This window comes from Triturus cristatus, chromosome 1_2 (genome assembly GCF_964204655.1).
Source record: "Triturus cristatus chromosome 1_2, aTriCri1.1, whole genome shotgun sequence".
Classification (NCBI taxonomy): domain Eukaryota; kingdom Metazoa; phylum Chordata; class Amphibia; order Caudata; family Salamandridae; genus Triturus; species Triturus cristatus.
The window spans coordinates 1,189,202,542-1,189,226,492 of record NC_140580.1 but is presented as its reverse complement, the minus strand read 5'-3'; the positions used below and the strand labels follow the sequence as shown (position 1 = coordinate 1,189,226,492).

At 52.6% G+C, this 23,951-nt stretch overlaps 1 protein-coding gene across 1 annotated transcript in view; it reads left to right on the top strand.

Annotated features, from left to right (window-relative positions):
* Nucleotides 1–1,398: 1,398 nt before the first annotated feature.
* The window catches only part of SH2D3C (SH2 domain containing 3C), a 363,972-nt gene continuing 341,419 nt past the window's right edge, over nt 1,399–23,951 (top strand). The window contains exon 1 of the mRNA XM_085614137.1: nt 1,399–1,524. Coding sequence (XP_085470263.1) covers nt 1,505–1,524 — 20 coding nt within the window. The 5' untranslated portion in view covers nt 1,399–1,504. The remainder of the gene's footprint in view (nt 1,525–23,951) is intronic.

Sequence of the window (23,951 nt, the reverse complement as noted above, 5' to 3'; positions counted from 1 at the left end):
GAAATATTTACCCTGTAAGTGGCTTGCTTGTTGACTTCTCCGAAGTGCCCTAAAACTTTAAATTACAAACCGCGACTTGCTCCATTGTAACCTATAGGAAACCCGCGGCTGTGTTTAGACACTGCACGCGTCTCCCGTGGGTCTGTTACTTACCTGCTAACACTGCAGTAGTGAAGCCCCAGCGAGTCCCAAGGCCCTAGGCTTTGTCATTTTGCAAGTCGACTTTGTTAACCCATTTTCTTAGTATATGGTCTGGTACGCCCCTAGGGCTCCAGCCATATTTGTGCTTAATTTATTGAGAACTGTTGACATTTGAATGTGTTCCTGGCTTCTAATCTCATAAAGAGATTAGTAGAGTGTGTCTAAGAATAAATACATATATATTTGATATATATACCTGTGTGATGTCCTTTCATTTGGTAATTCAAGAGATTATAAGGTAAAACAAGCTGCTTTACATTCCTCTGAGACTTAGCCTGAAGGCTGCTCTCCACAGCTACCACTAGGATAGCTTTCTTTAAAAGGTTGTCTTAAACCTATCTACCATAAGAGTCGAATTGGACTGGTGCAAGGTGGCCACTATAACTAGTGACCAGCATATGCCAGGCCAACTGCTCACAGGGGGGGTTGTGGGTCTTAAGGGTATGGGGGAGTTCTGGGTGTGGGGGGGTTGTGGGTGTAAGGGGTGCGTGTGGGGGGGAGGGGGTCTGGATGTAGGGGGGTTATTGGTGTAAGGGATCCGGGTGTGTGGGGGGGGGTTGTGGGTGTAGGAGGTCCGGGTGGGGGGGGGGGGGGTTGTGGGTGTAAGGGGTCCGTGTGGGGGAGGAGAGGGTCTGGTTGTAGGTGGGTTGTGGGTGTAAGGGGTCCGGGTGGGGGGGGGGGTTGTGGGTGTAAGGGTGGGGGGAGTTCTGGGTGTTTGGTGTGAGTGTGGGGGTGTGTGGGTGTAAGGGGTGCGTGTGGGGGGGGGGGGGTTGAGGTGCTGGGATGCTTCAGAGGCGCTGTTAATGCCACTCGGGGGAGCTCCGCCTGCACCGTGAGGGAAGACTGAGGGAGGGGGCCCGGGGCGAGGAGGGAGCAGCGCCCGTGAGTGAAGTCTCATGGAGAGGAAGGGTGGGAGGGAGGGCTCTGGGAGGAAGAGGACGGGCCTGAGGCGGAGGGGTGTCCAGTGAAGGCCTTTGGATTGATGAGTTCGGGGAGGTGGGGGGGGCACAGAAGAGAACAATTAGAGCTGAGGAGGGACCTGGGATTGGAGGATGTCCGGGGGAAGAGGAAGTGGGATGGAGGCACTAAGGGGGGGGGGGGGGGGCAGAGTACTGGACGGAGGGTCCTCGGAGGGCTTAGGGGGCGGGCACCGGGAAGGGCGGGGTGTCCAGGGGCCAGGAGGAGGGAGAGGGGGAGCCCAGATCACACTAACTTCAGCCCTTGCATCGTACCGGGCTCCGCAATTTCTACTCAGCACCGGGGGCAGTAGCAGAGACTGAGGGGCCCATCCCGGGGCCCCTTGATGCAGACCATGAGGCACAGGTAGGAGGGGTTATTATTTTTGTTGTTGTTGCAGTTTTTATACGCGAATTCGACTCGAAGGTATTGGAGCACTTTACCTGAGCACCACTTTCATCACACAAGGACACATCCATTTTGGTTGGCACCAGGAGAGTAAGGGATTTGCCCAGGATCACAAGATGCTGAGCCGACGCCGGGACTTGAACCTGTTTACCCAGTTCCAAAGTCTGCAGTTCTGGCCGCCGTGCCACATCCCTGAGTGCAGACCAGGAGGCACAGGTAGGAGTCAGTGTGGGACCCAGACTACAGACAGTGAGGGTGGTAGTCAGTGAGGGCCCCTGAGTGCAGACAGTGAGGCACAGGTGGGAGTCAGTGAGGGCCCCTGAGTGCAGACAGTGAGGCACAGGCAGGAGTCAGTGTGGGGCCCCTGAGTGCAGACCTCGAAGCACAGGTTTGGACAAGGGGCCCAGACTACAGACAGTGAGGCACAGGTGGGAGTCAGTGAGGGCCCCTGAGTGCAGACCTCGAGGCACAGGTGTGGACGAGGGGCCCAGACTACAGACCAGGAGGCACAGGTAGGAATCAGTGAGGGGCCCAGAGTGCAGACCTCGAAGCACAGGTGTGGACAAGGGGCCCAGACTACAGGCCAGGAGGCACAGATGAGAGTCAGTGAGGGCCCCTGAGTGCAGACAGTGAGGCACAAGTGTGGACGGGGGCCCAGACTACAGACCAGGAGGCACAGGTGGGAGTCAGTGAGGGCCCCTGAGTTCAGACCTCGAAGCACAGGTGGGATGAGGGGCCCAGACTACAGACCAGGAGGCACAGGTGGGAGTCAGTGAGGGCCCCTGAGTGTAGACCTCGAAGCACATGTGTGGACGAGGGGCCCAGACTACAGGCAGTGAGGCACAGGTGGGAGTCAGTGAGGGCCCCTGAGTGCAGACCTCGAAGCACAGGTGTGGACGAGGGGCCCAGACTACAGGCAGTGAGGCACAGGTGGGAGTCAGTGAGGGCCCCTGAGTGCAGACCTCGAAGCACAGGTGTGGACGAGGGGCCCAGACTACAGACCAGGAGGCACAGGTAGGAATCAGTGAGGGGCCCTGAGTGCAGACAGTGAGGCACAGGCAGGAGTCAGTGTGGGGCCCCTTAGTGCAGACCTCGAAGCACAGGTGTGGACGAGGGGCCCAGACTACAGACCAGGAGGCACAGATGGGAGTCAGTGAGGGCCCCTGAGTGCAGACCACCCAGCACAGGTGTGGACGAGGGGCCCAGACTACAGGCAGTGAGGCACAGGTGAGAGTCAGTGAGGGCCCCTGAGTGCAGACCTCGAAGCACAGGTGTGGACGAGGGGCCCAGACTACAGGCAGTGAGGCACAGGTGGGAGTCAGTGAGGGCCCCTGTGTGCAGACAGTGAGGCACAGACAGGAGTCAGTGTGGGGCCCCTGAGTGCAGACCTCGCAGCACAGGTGTGGACGAGGGGCCCAGACTACAGGCAGTGAGGCACAGGTGGGAGTCAGTGAGGGCCCCTGAGTGCAGACCTCGAAGCACAAGTGTGGACGAGGGGCCCAGACGACAGACCAGGAGGCACAGATGGGAGTCGGTGAGGGGCTCAGAGTGCAGACCTCGAAGCACAGGTGTGGACGAGGGGCCCAGACTACAGGCAGTGAGGCACAGGTGGGAGTCAGTGAGGGCCCCTGTGTGCAGACAGTGAGGCACAGACAGGAGTCAGTGTGGGGCCCCTGAGTGCAGACCTCGAAGCACAGGTGTGGACGAGTGTGGCTAAATGGTTAGAGCGGCAGACCCTAAAGCAGAGTTCTGGCCAGGGACCAGGGTTCGATTCCCGCCTCGGCGGGGCTCGGGCTCAATTTCCTCGGACCTATCTATTCTCGCCTCGGTGCCTATTCTAATCACGGGCCCCACGCTGCAACTCTAGGCAATAGCTTTCTTAGCCTCCACAACGGCCCCAACAGCGCTAAGGATGCCTGGCTTCACCCTGGGGGTGCCCAGGAGTGGACACTTCACAGGGAAAGCCAGGAGGGGTTCCACAGCGGTATGAGTATCAGCGCCAGGAAACCGCAAAGGCGACACCGCAAGGTGGCCGTCTGGTGACAGTGCGCTCTATAAGTACCTTGACGTTCAGTCAGTGAGGGCCCCTGAGTGCAGACCTCGCAGCACAGGTGTGGACGAGGGGCCCAGACTACAGGCAGTGAGGCACAGGTGGGAGTCAGTGAGGGCCCCTGAGTGCAGACCTCGAAGCACAGGTGTGGACGAGGGGCCCAGACTACAGACCAGGAGGCACAGATGGGAGTCAGTGTGGGGTCCAGAGTGCAGACCTCGAAGCACAGGTGTGGACGAGGGGCCCAGACTACAGACCAGGAGGCACAGGTGGGAGTCAGTGAGGGCCCCTGAGTGCAGACCTCAAAGCACAGGTGGGACGAGGGGCCCAGACTACAGACCAGGAGGCAGAGGTGGGAGTCAGTGAGGGCCCCCGAGTGTAGACCTCGAAGCACAGGTGTGGACGAGGGGCCCAGACTACAGGCAGTGAGGCACAGGTGGGAGTCAGTGTGGGGCCCCTGAGTGCAGACCTCGAAGCACAGGTGTGGACGAGGGGCCCAGACTACAGACCAGGAGGCACAGATGGGAGTCAGTGAGGGCCCCTTAGTGCAGACAGTGAGGCACAGGCAGGAGTCAGTGTGGGGTCCCTGAGTGCAGACCTCGAAGCACAGGTGAGGTGTGGACGAGGGGCCCAGACTACAGACCAGGAGGCACAGGCGGGAGTCAGTGAGGTCCCCTGAGTGCAGACCTCGCAGCACAGGTGTGGACGAGGGGCCCAGACTACAGGCAGTGAGGCACAGGTGGGAGTCAGTGAGGGCCCCTGAGTGCAGACCTCGAAGCACAGGTGTGGACGAGGGGCCAGACTACAGACCAGGAGGCACAGATGGGAGTCAGTGAGGGCCCCTGAGTGCAGACAATGAGGCACAGGCAGGAGTCAGTGTGGGGCCCCTGAGTGCAGACCTCGAAGCACAGGTGTGGACGAGGGGCCCAGACTACAGACCAGGAGGCACAGATGGGAGTCAGTGAGGGACCCTGAGTGCAGACAGTGAGGCACAGGCAGGAGTCAGTGTGGGGCCCCTGAGTGCAGACCTCGAAGCACAGGTGTGGACAAGGGGCCCAGACTACAGACCAGGAGGCACAGGCGGGAGTCAGTGAGGGCCCCTGAGTGCAGACCTCGCAGCACAGGTGTGGACGAGGGGCCCAGACTACAGGCAGTGAGGCACAGGTGGGAGTTAGTGAGGGCCCCTGAGTGCAGACCTCTAAGCACAGGTGTGGACGAGGGGCCCAGACTACAGACCAGGAGGCACAGATGGGAGTCAGTGAGGGCCCCTGAGTGCAGACCTCGAAGCACAGGTATGGGCGAGGGGCCCAGACTACAGACCAGGAGGCACAGATAGGAGTCAGTGTGGGGCCCCTGAGTGCAGACCTCGAAGCACAGGTGTGGACGAGGGGCCCAGACTACAGGCAGTGAGGCACAGGTGGGAGTCAGTGAGGGCCCCTGAGTGCAGACAGTGAGGCACAGGCAGGAGTCAGTGTGGGGCCCCTGAGTGCAGACCTCGAAGCACAGGTGTGGACAAGGGGCCCAGACTACAGACCAGGAGGCACAGGCGGGAGTCAGTGAGGGCCCCTGAGTGCAGACCTCGCAGCACAGGTGTGGACGAGGGGCCCAGACTACAGGCAGTGAGGCACAGGTGGGAGTTAGTGAGGGCCCCTGAGTGCAGACCTCTAAGCACAGGTGTGGACGAGGGGCCCAGACTACAGACCAGGAGGCACAGATGGGAGTCAGTGAGGGCCCCTGAGTGCAGACAGTGAGGCACAGGCAGGAGTCAGTGTGGGGCCCCTGAGTGCAGACCTCGAAGCACAGGTGTGGACGAGGGGCCCAGACTACAGACCAGGAAGCACAGATGGGAGTCAGTGAGGGCCCCTGAGTGCAGACAGTGAGGCACAGGCAGGAGTCAGTGTGGGGCCCCTGAGTGCAGACCTCGAAGCACAGGTATGGACGAGGGGCCCAGACTACAGACCAGGAGGCACAGGTAGGAATCAGTGAGGGCCCCTGAGTGCAGAAAGTGAGGCACAGGTGTGGACGAGGGGCCCAGACTACAGACGTAGAGACACAGGTTGGTAGAGGGTCCCAGGCTACAGACAGTGAAGCACCGGTGGGAGTCAATGAGGGACCCTGAGTGCAGACCTCGAGGCACACGTAGGAATCAGTGAGGGGCCTACACTACAAAGCGTTAGGCACAGGTGGGAGTCAGTGAGGGCCCCTGAGTGCAGACCTCGAAGCACAGGTGGGACGAGGGGCCCAGACTACAGACGGAGAGGCACAGATGGGAGTCAGTGAGGGCCCCTGAGTGCAGACAGTGAGGCACAGGTGGGACGAGGGGCCCAACTACAGATAGAGAGGCATAGTTAGGAGTCAATGAGGGGCCCTGAGTGCAGACCACAAAGCAAAGGTAGGAGTCAGCGAGGGACTCTCATTGCAGACCGGGAGGCACAGGTGAAGCTGAAGGGTCCACACCACAGGGGGTGGTTCTGTGTCCTAGGGACTGGTCTGGCGTCCCGGGGTGAGCCTGTGTCCCCGGGGCTGGTCCTCTATAGCGTGGGTGGTCCTTTGTCCAGGGGTGGTTCTGAGTCCCAGGGTCGGTCCTGTTTCACGGGGTGATCCTGTGTCCCTGGACGGGGTATTGTGTGCCAGGGGTGGTCCTGTGTCACCTGGGTTATCATGTGTCCCAGGACATGCCCCTGTGTCCCGGGAGTGATCCTGTACACCCAGGACGGGCTCCTCTGTGCTCGGGTGGTTCTGTGTCCCAGGATGGGCTCCTGTGTGTCCAGGGATAGTCCTGGGTCTCAGGACATGCTCCCGTGTGCATGGGGTGGTCCTGTCTCATCGAGGTGATCCTGTGTCCCAGGACATGCTTCTGTTTCACGGGGTGATCCTGTGTCCCTGTATGGGGTATTGTGTGCCAGGGGTGGTCCTGTGTCACCTGGGTTATCATGTGTCCCAGGACATGCCCCTGTGTCCCGGGAGTGATCCTGTACCCCCAGGACGGGCTCCTCTGTGCTCGGATGGTTCTGTGTCCCAGGATGGGTTCCTGTGTGCCCAGGGATAGTCATGTGTCTCAGGACATGCTCCCGTGTGCATGGGGTGGTCCTGTCTCATCGAGGTGATCCTGTGTCCCAGGACATGCTTCTGTGTCACAGGGGTGACCCTGTGTCCCAGAACGGGCTTCTGTGTGCCAGGGGTGGTCCTGTGTCACAGGGTGATCCTGTGTCCCAAGACGGGCTCCTGTGTACTTGGGGATGGTCTTGTGTCCCTGGACGGGGTACTGTGTGCCCGGGGATAGTCCTGTGTCTCAGGATAGGCTCCCGTGTGTCCGGGATGCTCCTTTGTCACCGGGGTTATCGTGTGGCCCAGGACATGCTCCTGTGTGCCTGCAGTTGTCCTGTGTCCCAGGAGTGATCCTGTGCCCCCAGGACGGGCTCCTCTGTGCCCAGGGGTGGCTCTGTGTCCCAGGACGGGCTCCTGAGTGCCAGGGGTTCTCCTGTGTCTTAGGGGGTGGCCCTGTGTCCCAGGGGTGGCCCTGTGTCCCAGGGGTGGCCCTGTGTCCCTGGGTGGTGCTGTCTCCCACAATTGTCTCCTGTGAGCCAAAGGTGGTCCTATGTACAGGGGGTGGTCCAATGTACCTGGGAGGGTGGCCATGTGTCCCAAGGGGGTGGTATGTGCCCAGTGGGTGGTCCTGTGTCCCTGGAAGGGGTGGTCCTGTGTTCTGAGGAGGTGGTCCTGTGTTCCAGGAGTGGTCCTGTTTCCCAGGACGGGCTCCTGTGTGCCAGGGGGTTGTTGTGTGTGCCAGGGGTGGTGCTGTATTCTTGAGGGTCAACCTTTGCCCCTGAGGGTGGTACTGTGTCCAGGAGGTTAGTCCAGTGTCCCCAGGAAGGGTGGTCCTGTATCCCAGGGCGGTGGTTCTCTGTCATGTGTCACTCTGGTGATCCTCTGTCCCAGGACATGCTCCTGTGTGCCAGCGGTTGTCCCGTGTCAATCCAATAAAAGCTTTATTCGGAATGCCTGGCAAAACCATAAAAGCAAAATACAAGTACACATGATTAAAACATAAAAATTTACACAATGAAGATATAGCACTCAGGTTTCTGACAAAAGGACATTTTCGTGAAGACTATTGATTCTATTTGGGAATGTATAAGTGCAATGATAACGGAAAATGTCAGGTGCAAAATAGCAAAAAAGTGCATTTATAAATACCTTAGATGCATAGTTCATTTAAAATTTCAGGTAAGAAGATAGTTTTAAAACAAATTTTTATAGATTAGTTAAAATACAACTGGCAGTCATGGAATCAAGAGTTGTGATTATAAATTTGTTCGATGCCTAATGCAGTATTTGAAAAACTTTGCAATGTTGAAAGATTGTAGTGCCAGCAAGGCCGGGCGGCATTCACGTAGGGCCATTTGTTGCAGAGGTTTCAACCACCGTTTTCTAGGTTCGAGATAAAATTTGCAAAAGAAAGTAACGTGTAGAAGAGACTGTGTAGAAGTATCATCACAAGGGCAACAAGAAAGCTCCTTTGACCAGTCATTAATGTTAGGGAAAGTGATAAAGCGATAAAAAATATTGAGTCTGAATCTGGTGAGTAAGAAGACATCATAGGTTGTCAAATTTAGGGTTAGGTCGGGCTCGTTATTGCATGGAATGCTGGACGGAAAGTTTATTGGCTTCATCGGCCAAACGAAGATCGCCTAGATGTTTTAGACGCTCAGGCTTTAATAGCTTACGTGAAATTGTTGCCATATCCTGGGGAGCTGAGTAGAAATTTGGATGGCCCAGGTCAATAAAATATTTCTGTACGTAATGCAATCAGGAGATTTTTTGGGTGTATTCTAGTTTTTGACAGTCCTTAATGATTGCGTGGGTGAAAAGCAACTTGTCAGATGTCCAAATGCGATGCCACAGCAGAATTGGTTGCATTCGAATGATGTCGGAAACATATGTCAAGCCCAGTTCTTGGCGGCAGCAAAAAGTAGATGAAGATGGGGGGGCTGCTAGTAGATATCTAAGAAAGCTATTTTAAATTTTTTGAATAGAGTCCACTTGAGCGTATCCCCATATGCCCGCGCCGTAGGTGGCGGTGGTAATGCACTTTGGACGGAAGACTTCAAGAATCTCTTTAGGGGGTCTCTTTCCAAGTCTCTGAGTGAAGGTAACTAGAACGATCGTTGCTTTCAAGAACTGGAGTTTTCTGGCCTCAATTGCCGTTGTCCAAGTCCCCTTTTCATCTATCACCACTCCTAGGCAGGGGTAAGTTGTGGTATGATCAATCTTTGTGTTTGTGATGTAGGTACCATGACCCTTTAGTGGTTTTTTTCCAGAGGTCATTGTAAAGGTCTTTTTTGTGTTAATTTTTAGATCTAAGTTGGACATAAATTTATAATAGCGGTTTAGGGAGCGTTGTAATTCTAGTGGGGTACAAGCAAGGATTATCGCATCGTCCGCGTATAGTAGTGCGGGAATTGGGCGATTATTGAACTGTGGTAGGTCCTGACTCCCCTCCAACATAGCTGCCTCTAGGCCGTTGGTATATATGGTAAAAAGGAAGGGAGCCAGGACACAGTCCTGTCTGACTCCCCGCTCCACCCTGAACGATGTGGATAGCTGGCCCCCTAGGCCGAACCTGACTCTTGCAGTGGCGTTTGAGTAGAGTTCTCTAATATAATTGACCAGGCTCTTATCCACCCCTATGTCTAACAAGATGGTCCATAATTTTGCGTGAGAAACGCAGTCAAACACTGCAGAGAAGTCAACATATGCCATGCATAATCTGCCTCCCTTTGCGTTTACGTATTTTCCTCTTAATAGGACCAAATTAAGAACCTGCTCAATGGTGCCCAAACCCTCCCTAAAACCGTATTGGAGGTCGGAAATGATGTTATTCTCCTCCGTCCAACATTGCAGTCGTTCAAGTAAAATACGACCCACCACTTTACCTAATGAATCGAGTAATGAGATGGGTCGATAACAAATCGGAATGTTGCGGTCCCCCTTTTTAAAAATCGGAACCAAGATGGGCTCCGACCAAGAGTCCAGCCTCACTAGTCGCTTCCAGGACTCTGTATAGGAGGGGGGCCCATAGATCAATGTTAGATTTAAATAAGTCCACAGGGACCCCATCCGGGCCAGGAGCCTTCCCTCCCCGGCTAGCTTTGAGAGCTGATTTAATATCTGCCAAACTGAATTCTAAAGGGAGAGAGTTAGAGGCATCGCTTGGGATTGATATGGCCTGTTCGGCGGGACCTGAGAGTGGCAAAGGTGGGTCTGTGAGACTGAACATGTGCGAAAAATAATTGGTCCAATCATTCTCGGTAATTGTGACCTCTATGGTACCACGTTCTTTTGGGCCTGAGAGAAATGAAGAGTTTATGACCTCCCAGAAAGCTGAGGAGTCCTTTAATTTGCAACTCTTGTGTAGAGCAATCCAGTGCTCTTCTTTAAGTTCTTTCCTACGCTTCGTGAGAGTCTTGTTGTAGAGTTTTCTCCGTTGAGTAACCTCTACTCTGTCTCTGGGGACTTTCTTTAAAGCAAGTTTGAGTGCTCGATGTGCCTTGGAGCAAGAAGAATTGAACCAACTGTCCGAGCCGTGCTGATCTCAGTGATTATGATTTTAAAATTTGCCGCGATCTCGTGGGGTGAGGAGGTCTGCGCCAGACATGCTGTGAATGCTGCCATATCCCCTTTTATGATCTTTTCCAGGGTTTTTTCTGGATCGATACATGACCACTTTAGGGCGTAGCCATTTGGTCTATTCATCGTCAGATTTTCTTGTTGTAGGGAATTCTTTACGTGTTTTGCGGAGCCCGTTAGTTCCAGCGTGATGGAAATAGGGAAATGGTCGCTATAGGCGCAGTCGTGAGTGATAAAGTTGGTAATTAAGTTGACGGCAGTAAATGCCATAAGTATGAAGTCTATGCAGCTCGAGGCTCCTCTGCCATTGTATGTGGGGCTTAACTTGACGGTGGGTGTTAATAACTCGTTATAAAAGGTCAGTTGGAGCAAAGACATGGTTTCATTCACAAGCGAACCTTTAAGAGAGTGAGAAAAATGAGTAATGGGGTTTTCTTTGTGGTCCATAAAGCCACAGGTGATATTATTTTTCTCACATAGTGATAGGTTGAAATCTCCTCCCCAAATCAGGATGGAATTTTTCCCTTGGGGATGATTGTAATATTCTAGGAGAAAGTGGCGAATTTCCTTCAATGTGCCTATCAGTTGGCAGTCTTGCAAGTTGTTATAGAAATTCACTATCAGCACAGGAGTAAGTTTATTACATTGTATGGCTATGATCTGATAGTTGCGCTCTTTTTTTAATACGCTGATGGTTTGTCCTAGTGTTAAGTTGGAGATATATGTCACTAATCCTCCCTTAGCTCGACCTGAGAATGAAGGGAGCGCGGGAGAGAAAAAGGTTCTGTAACCATTTAAATGAATGGGAGAAAGTGCCCGAGTCTCCTGCAGGCAGAGGATTTCGTGGCGCCTTACGAATGCTAGCCACCCTTCGTGATTGATTTTTGAGCGAAGGCCTGCGATATTCCAGAATATTACGCTGACTGGAGAGCCAGCAGGAGGTTTTACTGGTCTCTTTGAAGGGATGGGTATTTGATTTTGCTGGTCGGAAGGAGGGATCTCAGAAATGGGGATCATTTTTGAGTCTAAGTGAGTTGTTGTTGGAAAATTAGTTTGAATTACTATGACCTTGGGGGTCAGATGTGAAATATCCTGTGGTTGTGAAAAAGATGGCAAAAATTAATAAGGGAGAGGGGGTAAGAAATTACTCGAAGGTGGGGTCTCAATTTCAGGGGCAGTGGTTGAGTAGCATAGTGTTTCGTTAGTGACTAACTCAACTTTTGGAATGTTGAGAAACTTTGTGGACGTAGGTAGTCAATCTACCTCCTCTATTAGTGACAATGAGTCATATCTGTTTTGCGTTAAGATGGAACCATTTAGTTTTTTGACTGGGTAAGTAGGCGGGCGGTAAAAGAAACCGAGTGGGACAGAGAGAATTGCTGTGGTATAAGGCGAAGACTCTTCCTTTTGTGCTAGGAGGGCTCGAACGGCTCGTGGGGCACTGAAGTTGATGATAATACAGTCACCCTGAATGGTTTTGCGTGAGGGGCCGATCCAGCCGACTCTCCGTACCATAATAATTTGGTTGGTGTTGTGCACGTTAAAGTGTCTATGTTTAACGAGCCAGTCCACTACTTTGTTTCGTAGGGAGGACCAGGATTCTATCACTCCTTGTTCTAGGGGGGAACGCCTGTTAAGACTATGATGTAAGGGCATGTAGCAGGCGGCAGGTTTGGACGGTCTATATTTGAGTGAGAGCTTGTAGTAAGAATGTTGGAGTTACTTTTTAGGTGGAGTTTCTTTTCTTGAACGTGTGTCGTGGCCGCGTTCTTCTCTTTCGTCCTCCTATCAGAGGGCTATTTATTTGCTTGTTGTGAGAGTTCAATTTGGGGGGAAAGGGTGCGTTCAACAGATTGACAAGAGGGGTCAGTCAGAGAAATGGTGTGACTGCCAGGTGCCAAGAGACGATCGGGTCTTGTTGCTCGAGTTTTAAGTAGATCGTTAAATTCTAATATTTGGTTCATCTTAAGGTCCATGGACCCGAGTAATTCATTAAACTTGGTGAAAAGGCTGAGAGCCATTGCCTCGAGTTTTTGTTCAAGAATATTTGTTATTTCTTCTACTGGATAGTTAACATGGGTTTGTGTGTTAGAATCGGGTACGCTTGAATTGGGTGTAAGTTGGGCAGTGAAAAGAAATTGCCCTTGGTCTGTTTGTGTGCCTAAGGAACGCGTTTTCGGTTTTTCCGATATTTTTCTCTGTTTATTTGACCTAGTTCTCTTCTGTGTGATCCCTGTGACCAAATCAGATGAATGCTTAGCTTTCCCCCGGGTTTGCGGGCCCTTCGCACTGGATATAGGAGAATGTGTATGATTGACGCTAGTAACAGATTGCATTTGTGTAGTCACAGATGTAATAGGAGGACTAAGTGAAGGAGTTTTGCTCAGAGAAGAGAGGGTGCTTAGATCTATTTCTATAGGCGGGGACTGTTGGAAAGGGTCGATTGAGAGTCTACGCTCTATAAGATGTATCTCTTCGTTTATTATTGAATCAGCCCGTAAGAGGTATGCGTCCAATGTCCCCGCAGTGCCCTTACGCTTCTCCATGGTAAATGAAAAAGTTATACTGATGTCAAGTCAGACAAATGTAACCAATCCTGTTTAGACAAGCAAAACTTTATCCAACGAATAACTCACAATGATCCTGAATGGGCTGGCTCCTGCGGGTGGAGCGGGGATGTTGACCAAGGAATGGACAGAATGTAATAGGCCGGGGCACAGGGACCAGGCCCAGCCCAGCCTCTGCCGGCCTACGACGGCCACAGACGGTCCCACCCTTGTCCTGGGCTTCTCCCGGCGCGTCCCGCGTGCATCCTCGCGGGGCGAGGAACCGGGCTGAGCTTTATAGCGCCTCCTGGCGCGCTAGGATTGCGAGGGCGGCAGCGTCGCCTGGCTGGAAGCTGCGGGGCTGCTGGGTGATGTAGACCCGGGCGGGGGCGGAGCCAAGCCCGGCCGGCACAGGAGCCTGGAGAGACAACGCTCGTGCACCTCAGCAGAGCTCGGCCCGTCCGCACGCAGGTACCCCCAAAGAAGATGTCTCCTGTGTCACAGAACAGGCTTCTGTGTGCCCGGGATGGTCCTGTGTCATGGAAGTTATCCTGTGTCCCAGGACATGCTCCTGTGTGCCAGTAGTTGTCCTATGTCCCTGGGGTGATCATATGCCCCCAAGACTGGCTCCTGTGTGCTCGGGTGGTCCTGTGTCCTAGGATGGGCTCCTGTGTTCCAAGGGATGGTCTTGTGTTCCAGGACGAGCTCCTGTGAACCAGGGGTTGGTTCTGTGTCCTTGGGGTGGTCCTGTGTCCTAGGGGTGGTCCTGTGTCCTAGGGTTGGTCCTGTGCACCAGGGGGTGTCCCTGTGTCCCAGGGGTGGTGCTGTCTCCCACGACCCTCTCGTGTGAGCCAGGGGTGGTCCTGTGTACAGGGGGATGGTCCATTGTTCCTGGGAGGGTGGCCATGTTTCCCAAGGGGGTGGTTATGAGCCCAGTGGGTGGCCCTCTGTCCCTGGAAGGGGTGGTCCTGTGTTCTGAGGATGTGGTCCTGTGTTCCAGGAGGGGTCCTGTTCCCAGGATGGGCTCCTGTGGGCCAGGGGGTTGTTCTGTGTGTCAGGAGTGGTGCTGTATTCATGAGGGTCACCTTTTGCCCTTGTGAGTAGTACTGTGTTCTGGGTGAGTGGTCCTGTGTTCCAGGTTTGGCTCCTATGTGCCAGGGGTTGTTCTGTGTGCCAGGGGTGGTGCTGTATTCATGAGGGTGGTCCTTTGTCCATGAGGGTGGTCCTGTCTTCTGAGGGGGTGGTCCTGTGTCCCAAGACCGACCCCTGTGTGGCAGGGGTTAATTTGTGTGCCAGGGGTGGTCCTGTGTACCAGGGGTGGTCCTGTGCCCTGGAAGGGGTGGCACTGTGTGCCGGGTGGTGGTACTATGTCCCAGGGGGGGTCCTGTGTCCCGGAAAGGGGTTGCACTGTGTCATGGGAAGGGGTTATCCCCTGTCTTGGGAAGAGGTGGTCCTGTGTCTAGGGAAGAGGTGGTCCTGTGTCCTGGGATGAAGTGGTCCTGTGTCCTGGGAAGGAGTTGTCCCGTGACTTGGGAAGGGGTGGTCCCGTGTCTTTGGAAGGAGTTATCCTGTGTCCTGGGAAGAGGTGGGCCTGTGTCTTGGGAAGAGGTGGTCCTGTGTCCTGGGAATAAGTGGTCCTGTGTCCTGGGAAGGAGTTATCCTGTGACTTGGGAAGGGGTGGTCCCGTGTCTTTGGAAGGAGTTATCCTGTGTCCTGGGAAGAGGTGGTCCTGTGTCTTGGGAAGGGGTGGTCCCTTGTCTTGGGACGGATCTATTCCATGTCTTGGGAAGAGGTGGTCGCGTGTCTTGGAAAGGAGTTATCCCGTGTCCTGGGAAGAGGTGGTCCTGTGTCCTGGGAAGGGGTGGTACTCTGTCCTGGGAAGGAGCTATCCCGTGTCTTGGGAAGGAATTATCCCGTGTCCTGGGAAGAGGTGTTCATGTGTCCTGGGAAGAGGTGGTCCTGTGTCCTGGGAAGGAGTTATCCTGTGTCTTGGGAAGGGGTGGTCCTGTGTAAAAGAGAATTACATGAGTGGAAACAACAGGACCATAAGTTCTAATTAGAAAGATTCTGGTTATATTCAGGTGAAGACATGTTACATTAAACATTTGTATAAATTGACAAAAGTGCTCAGTGGACAAGGTAAACCTACTGAGTGAGTGACAGAAGTGCGGTGCAATGGTGATCGCAGAGCGGTACAAAGCGCGGCTGTGATAGTCCATCTACAGCTCAGCTTGTAGAGTGTGAAAATGGAATTCATTTAAAGGAAGTATTTTCCAACAATGTCAATCAGAAAATGTCTATTGCTGAGAATGTCAATGACGTTTCAATACTGTATACGTGAGCGGGTCTTCATCAGGAGCAAGAACAATAAGCTTAGCACAGTAGAAAGTTAGCTCAGATTCAAGAAGGTGTTGAGTACCAGAGCTGGCTTGAAGTGTGAATACATAGAAGTGGAACAGATATGTCAAGAGATGCTGGCAAGGAATCTCGCAATTAAAGGGAAATTTGTACCAAAACCAAGAGGGAATGTCGTAACAGTCTCATAAGAGTGTGGGGAAAGAATTATCCACTAATACTGGAACCCATGTGCTGGGCAAATAATAGTAAAGGGTGCCAAATTGAAAATGGCCCAATAGCAGCATCAACAAGCATGGCAGGGGTATCGTCATCATCTTCAAGGAAACCATCTGATGCACCATCATCAACGACAACCCCATGCCTCTCATGCAACTCCTATACTTCCAATTACAGACCGGTGCCAAGACTCCATTAAGAGGCAACCTCATCTACAGAACTCCAGGACACCAACCAGACTTCTGTGACGCCATCTCCAACCACAGTGTCCCCCTCGCCATCGACTCCCACCACTAGGTCCTACTCATCGTTCTCAATTTCCATGTCAACGACCCCAGTGGTGCAACTCCACCAACCTCCTGGAAAACCTGAACAACAGTGGCCTCACCTAAGTTGTCACCGAAACGATGCACAAAGCCAGACACACACTCGACTTAATCTTCACCTCCAGTGACAGAATCAAATTCAGCCACGCCGTCATTCACTTCACTATCTCCGACACTCAACACAGTGTCACCAAGCATCACAGCTCCTCCCACCGCAGCTGGGGCAAGGTGACTGAGACACTGAGAACACAGGCCCTCAGCACCACCCAACTGGAAGCTTCCTCAGACCTTGACCAGGCCATTAACAATTTCTGTGCATGGATCCGTTGAAATCAGCAAAAATCAACAAACCCACAAAACAAGCCAGCTGGTACACCCCAGAGCTCGGTATCACCATGTGCAACTGCTACTGATTCGAGAAACGGTGGCACACCACAAGGAACCCTCTGACAGAGCCCCTCGCAAAGCAAACCTCAATAACTATCGACTGCGCATCAAACAAGCCAAGAAAGCAGCCACCACAGTCTGCATTGCCTACTTCCACAGCACGATTGCCACCATCTACAACAATTTAGACCCCCAACCCACCACTCTCAACCTCAAAAACCTTAACCACCCAGGCCACACCAGCCATAGGATCACCACCTGGGGTCTGCTCAGAGGTGCAACTAGAGCCTATTTCCTGGGGGCTACTAACATTTTCTGGGGAGGCTAATTCTTCCAGCAATAGTCAGAGTGGAGATGCGGGGCTCTAAGAAGGGGTGAAAAAACAACAAAGCCTTGTTAACAAGTAAATGGTATTGTAAAAACCTGTGAAGTACTCGGGTGCAGCAGTGTGTGTGCCCGGGAAGCTGTTTCAGCCCGGGCTGACACACACGACGGGGGGGGGGGCTGAAGCCCTTTCAGCCTTATGGGCATTGCACGCCTGGGTTCGCTCATCACACAGACCACAACATCATGTTTTCCTTACACTTCGGGGTGCCCACCAACCCCTACCATCTGTTCAACCTCAGAACCAACCCTATCAGCACGGAACTCACCAGCATCATCAACATCTCCCTCTGCAGGGCAGCAGCCTTCCTGGTTACATGGAAACATGCAGAGGTCAGACATCTCCTAGAGAAAAAGTCTGCCGATGAAATCTACGCAGGCGACATTCAACTAATCCTCTCGTTCACCGAGGAACTGTCCCACGCCAAATCCAACATCTGCGATGCCATAACCAACGTAGCCAACTGGATGAGAGACAATCACCTCAAACTCAAGTCCAACAAGACGTAAGTACTAACCGTCATAAAGAACACCTCCGTTTGGGACCACAGCTGGTGGCCAGCAGAACTCGAACCAACACCCACACCGACAGACCATGCCTGCAACGTCAGCATCACCCTCGACAGCCAACTGACCATGAAATGACATTCCAACGCAGCCGCCTCTTCCTGCTTCCACGCCCTCCGCATGCTCTGCAGCATCTTCAGATGGATCTCAAGCAACACCAGAAAGGCCGTCACCAAGGCCCTCGCCACCAGCCGCCTGCAATGCTCTCTACACCTGCCATCTCCGCCAGCTGCTCAAAGGACTCCAGACCGTATAGATTGCTGCAGCCACATTCATCCTGGACCTCCCCAAGCAGACCCACACCAACCCCCACCTCAGAAACCTCCACTGGCTCGCCAACCAGAAGAGCCTCACGCACGACCGGCCTACATCAACCGCCGGAGGAACTTCCATCTACCCGCAAGTTACCTGCGCTCCTCCTCACTAGGCCGTGTGCACACGCCCGCACCCGTCACAGCAGGGGCCGCTCCGTCTCCTACATCACTGCCAAGACATGGAACAACCGTATTCCCCCCACCTCCGGAAAGCACCCTCCTACGCGGAATTCAGAAAGAAACTCAAGGCTTGGCTTTTCAACAGACACAACCCAGATACCCTAGGAGTGATAGTGCTGTGCTATGTAAATGCGCTTTGATTGATTGATTGAATAGCCAGTAAGGGCCGGTTCTGAAAGGGCGGGCAGCCCCCAGCAAGGTGCCTCTGGAAAAAACTGAAAAAGTGCATCGGCAGTGCACACATCTGTGCACACAGCAGGACAAGTGCTGCACGTGTGGTCTGATTGCATCAAAAAGGGCACCCAGTGCCCACAAGCTGGCAGCACCCGGCAGAGGCGCTGTGCCAACAAGGGAGGCCGAGGAAGCACCTGACTAAAGCTAAGGAAAGGGCATGCCCCCAGTCAAGGAACCAACCACTGGCAGGCCTCAATGCTCCTCACACCTGGCAACGACCCTGCCCCCCTTGGTGAGCCCCCTGATGCTCTGCTTGGCATACACTGCCCAGTTTTTACTCATATGAGGTAAAAAAGCCTGACCCAGAGAAGGGGCAGCCTGCATTGCCCATGTCCTGTTACTTATAACCGGGAGGATTTGTGAGGGTGTATTTCATTTAGTGCCCCTCCCTGCTGTGGTGCAGCTTCGTCTTTGGAAGGAGTTACCTGCCCTGCCCTCGAACCCAGTTGTCACTGTCGCTAACTGGCCTGGGGGGAGCTAAGGTTGTGTAAAGGTGGGCGATAGCACACGTTAATGCTGCCATCTGTGCCTGTGTTTTTTCTCCACCCTACAAGTCAGAAATATTAACGTGGGGGCTCCTGGTCACCGCCTCTCTGACCAGCAGGTATCTGAAGCCAGGACCGGATCATAGCGCTCCATAAACCAGTGGACGCGCCGTTTATCCTGGACACTGTAGGAGAGTAGGATCTGCACTTATGTTGCCCCCACTTTTTTCCTGATGTATACACTGGTTTCTGGCTATAGTCTGGCTGGGTCCCTGCTAAGTAGGGCCCCAGTCTCACTGATCTCTCTAAACAACTTGGTGTGCATATTAGATGTACTAGTGATTGGATACTGTGGTACCTTATGAGCCCATAGTATATGGTACCTTAGGTACCTAGGGCATTGGTACTTCACAGGCCTACCAGGGGCTGCAGCATGTATTATGCCGCCCCTGGGAAGCATTCACAATCTGACACCACAGGCCTGCTACTGCAGCCTGTGTGAGGTAGTGTTAGCACTCCTCACTGAGGTATAGGTTCCTATAGCTTACCATACACACACATATAAACCTATCAGTCACCCCTCTTGCAGGCCCTAACAATCCTGAGGGCAGGGTGCTTGGTTTACTATGTGAGGGGGTGCTTCTGCATGAGCAGGACCCCTCTGCAGCTGGCAGAGTCTATTATCTGCTGCTGTTTGTGGATGCGGTTAAACCATATACTCTTAAGTGCATTATAACCTTGCGGTAAATGCTAACTTTGGAATGACTGCATCAAAACATGTCGTGTTTGGTGTCAAACAACTTGGAATCATACCCCCACACCAGTAACTGGTGTGGGAGTATGATCCCACCCTTCTAGAGGGGATGACATGTACCCACTGTACTAAACGGTAGAAATCTTCTAGAGCCCTGGCATCACAAAATGGATGCCACCAGCACAGACACTGGGTTGCCCTCCTGCTGCTGGCCAAAACTCGCAGTGGAGGAAGCCCAACAAAAGGTATCCTGTCACAGGGAGGTGTCACCACCTCCCAGACAGGATTTAGTGTATTGGAGCTGGGTGGGTGCACTCTTAAAGTGCTTTGAAGTCCTGCACTGGGGAAGCAGTAGGCTTCTCTGTGCATATGCCAGCTAAAACCGGTTCAGGGGCTACCTGCCCCTGCTCTGGCGTGAAACTGGACAGAGGGAAGTGGGTGTAACCACCCACTACCCTGACCCTCCTAGAGGAGTGGTCATAGAGCTAGTCCCTCCCCTATCTTCACTATAAGATACCAAGCATTGCCAATGCAATTCAGATTACCCTGGACGACGCTCTACAAAGAAGAATCCTGGCCCTTCGACATTCCACTATCTCTGGAAGACTGAAGAATCTCCCTTGGAGTCAAGGAGTGACTCCCCTGCTTGGCAGGCACCTGTAACTTCAATCGATGGTTGCAAACTTCACCGCTCCCGCCGGAGTCCGAAGTCCCTGTGTCCCCTGAAGTGGATTTCCTGACCTCTCGATGGCCATTTTGAGTCCCCAGCGAAGCTGTGGCATCCGGACCCCACGGGTGACGAGGAACAGTAATACCAGGGAACCATGCACTGATTTCGAGTGCAAACCCTAAACAACGTTCTACGAACTTGTGCTTTGGACCATCTATAGTCCAAGTCCCTAGCAAGTCTGGTACCGAAATTCAGTGGCCTACCTGTCCCGAGTGACCGTGGGCTCCTGTGGAACTTTTCCTGCAAAGGCGTCTTCGCGGTTACTTGCCCGTTGGCTAGTGACTCACCCGAAGACTTTCTCATAGACTTCAAGGGCTCTCCTGATTGCCCGAGGCCTGCCCTCACTTACCCTCACTGGGTAAGTCCATCAGACCTTGCTGGTCTGCATCATCGTCAATCTTCAGTCCACACAAGACTTGCAGTTGCCAAGGCTTGTTGTCTCCAATCCGGTTGCCGACACCGCCACCAGCTGCAGACATCGTGGGACACTCCAAATCCAGCTGCTGGTCATCTTCGATCCCTCCTGGACCTCATGAGCGAAGAGACAATTCACCATCGGCGACCTGAAACGACGCGACATCAGTGGTCATCCATCCTGCTGGCCACCGGTCACTGGCAAGTGACTTTGAACACTGTCCCCTCAATTTTCAGGTCCTCTTCAACTTCAATCCATCTTCGGATTCCAGCGGACACCTCTTCAGTCGTCTCAAGCAGCAAGTCTTCATTGGTCTCCATTGAAAACAGCATCGCAACCCGACACCAAAAGACACCTATGCACCCGGCTTCCCTGGGTGAGGTAACTCGTGCACGCCGGTGCCCAAGTGTGTGTTGGCCCTCGAAATACTTACCATGTAAGTGGCTTGCTTGTTGACTTCTCCGAAGTGCCCTAAAACTTTAAAATACAAACCGCGACTTGCTTCATTGTAACCTATAGGAAACCCGCGGCTGTGTTTAGACACTGCACGCGTCTCCCGTGGGCTTGTTACTTACCTGCTAACACTGCAGTAGTAAAGCCCCAGCGATTCCCAAGGCCCTAGGCTTTGTCATTTTGCTAGTCAACTTTGTTAAACCATTTTCTTAGTATATGGTCTGGTACGCCCCTAGGGCTTCAGCCATATTTGTGCTTAATTTATTGAGAACTGTTGACATTTGAATGTGTATCTGGGTTCTAATCTCATAAAGAGATTAGTAGAGTGTATCTAGAAATAAATACATATATATTTGATATATATACCTTTGTGGTGTCCGTTTCATTTGGTAATTCAAGAGATTATAAGGTAAAACTAGCTGCTTTACATTCCTCAGAGACTTAGCCTGAAGGCTTCTCTCCACAGCTACCACTAGGATAGCTTTCTTTAAAAGGTTGTCTTAAACCTATCTACCATAAGAGTCGAATTGGACTGGTGCAAGGTGGCCACTATAACTAGTGACCAGCATATGCAAGGCCAACTTCTCACATTGGTGGGCAGCGTGTGGGATTCCAGCTTGCCATTGTTTTACCAGAAAATCTCTATTTGAATTACTAACTGAAAACCACTAAAGGTACTCAAGGTACATATAAAGTCAAGCTAGTATCAGAAAGTTCTACTGAACTTAGAGCTGTTTGTTAAGGGATAAGCACACCCTTGCTGCAGCTCAAGCTAGGTTCAGTAGGCCTCAACTAGTGTAGGTAGTACAACACTGCACAACACTAGTATGTCTCACCAAGGTGGAGCCAGTGGGTCCACCCCATCTCAGTACAAAGCCATAGCCTACACTGACCTGAAGGCCTTATGCTTTGAAAGACAACTGAGGGTGGGCAGGAGTCCCTCCTCACAGCACCTGATAGATCTGTTAGTAGCAGATGACCTGAGACTAGCTCTAGGAGCTAGTGGGTCTGCATCAGGGGGTGGGTCAACCATAGTCTCTGGGTCTGATGATGAAAATCAAGATGACCTGGAGTCTGTGATTGAAGGGCCAGACCCAGAAAGGTCTGAACAGAACAGAGGAATTCTCCTTAAGAGAGCTGACAAAGTGGGAGATAGGACCAGATCCCCTTCAAGGGAATCTGACCATTCATACCACTCTGGAAGAGACTTTGTTCACCAGAGGAAATCCACCTATCCCAGGGAGACCTCCTCTGACAGAAGGTTCAAGATGCTCCAGTATGAGGAAGCTAGGCTTGCCCTCAGAACCAAGCAATTGGCCTTAGATAGGGAAGCCTTCGAGCTCCAAAGAGCTTCAAAGAAGGAGGGGTTAGATGCCCCTGGTGGCAGCAACAGTGTCCCTAGAGACAGAGATTACATTCCAGATCATAGGAACCTGTCCAAGGTTGTTCCTCCCTACCAGAGGGGGGATGGTATCCACAAATGGATAACTGCTATGGAGAGGGCCTGTAAAGTTCAACAGGTCCCCCAGACACAGTGGGCAGCAATCTTGTGGCTCTCCTTTTCAGATAAAGGTAGAGACAAGCTCCTCACTGTTAGAGAAGAGGATGCTAATGATTATGAAGCCCTGAAGAATGCTTTGATAGATGGGTTTTGCTTAACACTGAACAGTACACGTTGAAGTTCAGAGACACCCAGAAAGCACAGACTCAGGATTGGACTGACTTTGTTGATTGTGCAACCAAGGCTCTAGAAGGTTGGCTGGTTGGTAGTAGAGTAACTGACTTTAAGGGATTGTATAATCTTATAATGAGAGAACAGATCCTTAATAATTGCCAGAACCAGTTGTTGCATCAGTACCTCGTGGACTCTGATCTGACCTCTCCCCAAGAATTGGGAAAGAAGGCAGACAAATGGGTCAGAACCAGGGTGAGACAGAAAAACCAGAACCAAGGTGGTGACACTAAGAAGCAAGATCCTAAAGGCTCAGATAAAGGTGGGGATAAATCTAAAGACCAGAAGACTTCACAAGGGCCCCAAAATCTGCATCTGGTGGGAGTCACAATCTGCAAAGGGAAAAGGCCAAAAGAAGCCCTGGTGCAAATTCTGTAAACAGAAAGGGCACTGGACTTTTGACTGTACAAAGTCCAAAGAGCAAACCACCACCACTCCAGCCCCTAAGGCAACTGTTCCCCCTAGTGCAGTCATTGGTGGAGGTAATACTCAGAATAAGGGTGTAGTAGGGTTGACCCTGGGTTCTGATGTGGACTCTCGCCTAGTCAGAGTACCAACACAGGCATTGCTAGTTTGTGAGGGAGACCTTGATATGTCCTTCCTAGTGAGCCCCAGTAATCTGGGAAAGTACAAACAGCAGCCAATCATAAATGGCAAACAGGCTTTGGCATTTAGAGACACAGGTGCTAGTGTCACCATGGTGGCAGAGGACCTAGTGGACCCTACACAGATCATCCTGGGTGAAATGTACCAGGTAACCAATGCAAGCAACACCAGGACCAACCATAGCCTGGCAGTTGTGAATTTCTCCCGGGGAGGGGTAACTGGCCTCAAAAAGGTAGTAGTCAGTGCAGACCTCCCTGTCGAATGTTTGTTGGGCAGTGATCTGGAGACTTCAGCCTGGTCTGAAGTAGAATTATGGACTCATGCTGAGATGTTGGGCATACCTGCAGAGGTATTTGCTGTGGCCAGGTCACAAGCCAGAATGCATAAAGCTGAACCAGCTCTGGATCCTGAAACTATGGACCAGGTGCTACCCTAGAGGAGGAGCAGTAGGGTTAAGGCTGGGCCTTCCTCTCTGTCTAAGATCTCAGATTCCCCTCCTGAGGGAGGAGAAGCAGAGCCTGAAGAAGGAACTGCCCCAGAGGAACTTGAGCCTGGTCAGGTTGAGTTCTTGGGAGCATGGGCACCTTCCAGGGAAGATCTGAGCAAAGAGCAACAGTGCTGCCCCACTCTTGAACCCCTCAGACAGCAGGCTGCTGCTGAGGCTGCTGGGAGTGCTAGTGGGTCCCATAAGGTGTATTGGGATGAGGGGCTCCTATATTCTGAGGCTAGAGATCCTACCCCTGGAGCCACCAGGAGGTTGGTAATTCCTCAGAAGTTTAGTGGGTTCCTCTTGACCCTAGCACATGACATCCCATTGGCTGGACACTTGGGACAAAACAAGACCTGGGAAAGGCTTGTACCACATTTTCATTGGCCACACATGTCTGAGGACACCAAGGAGTTTTGTCGCTCCTGTGTCACTTGTCAAGCCAGTGGCAAGACAGGTGGCACCACAAAGGCCCCCCTGATACCACTACCTGTGGTGGGGGTTCCCTTTGAAAGGGTAGGGATTGACATT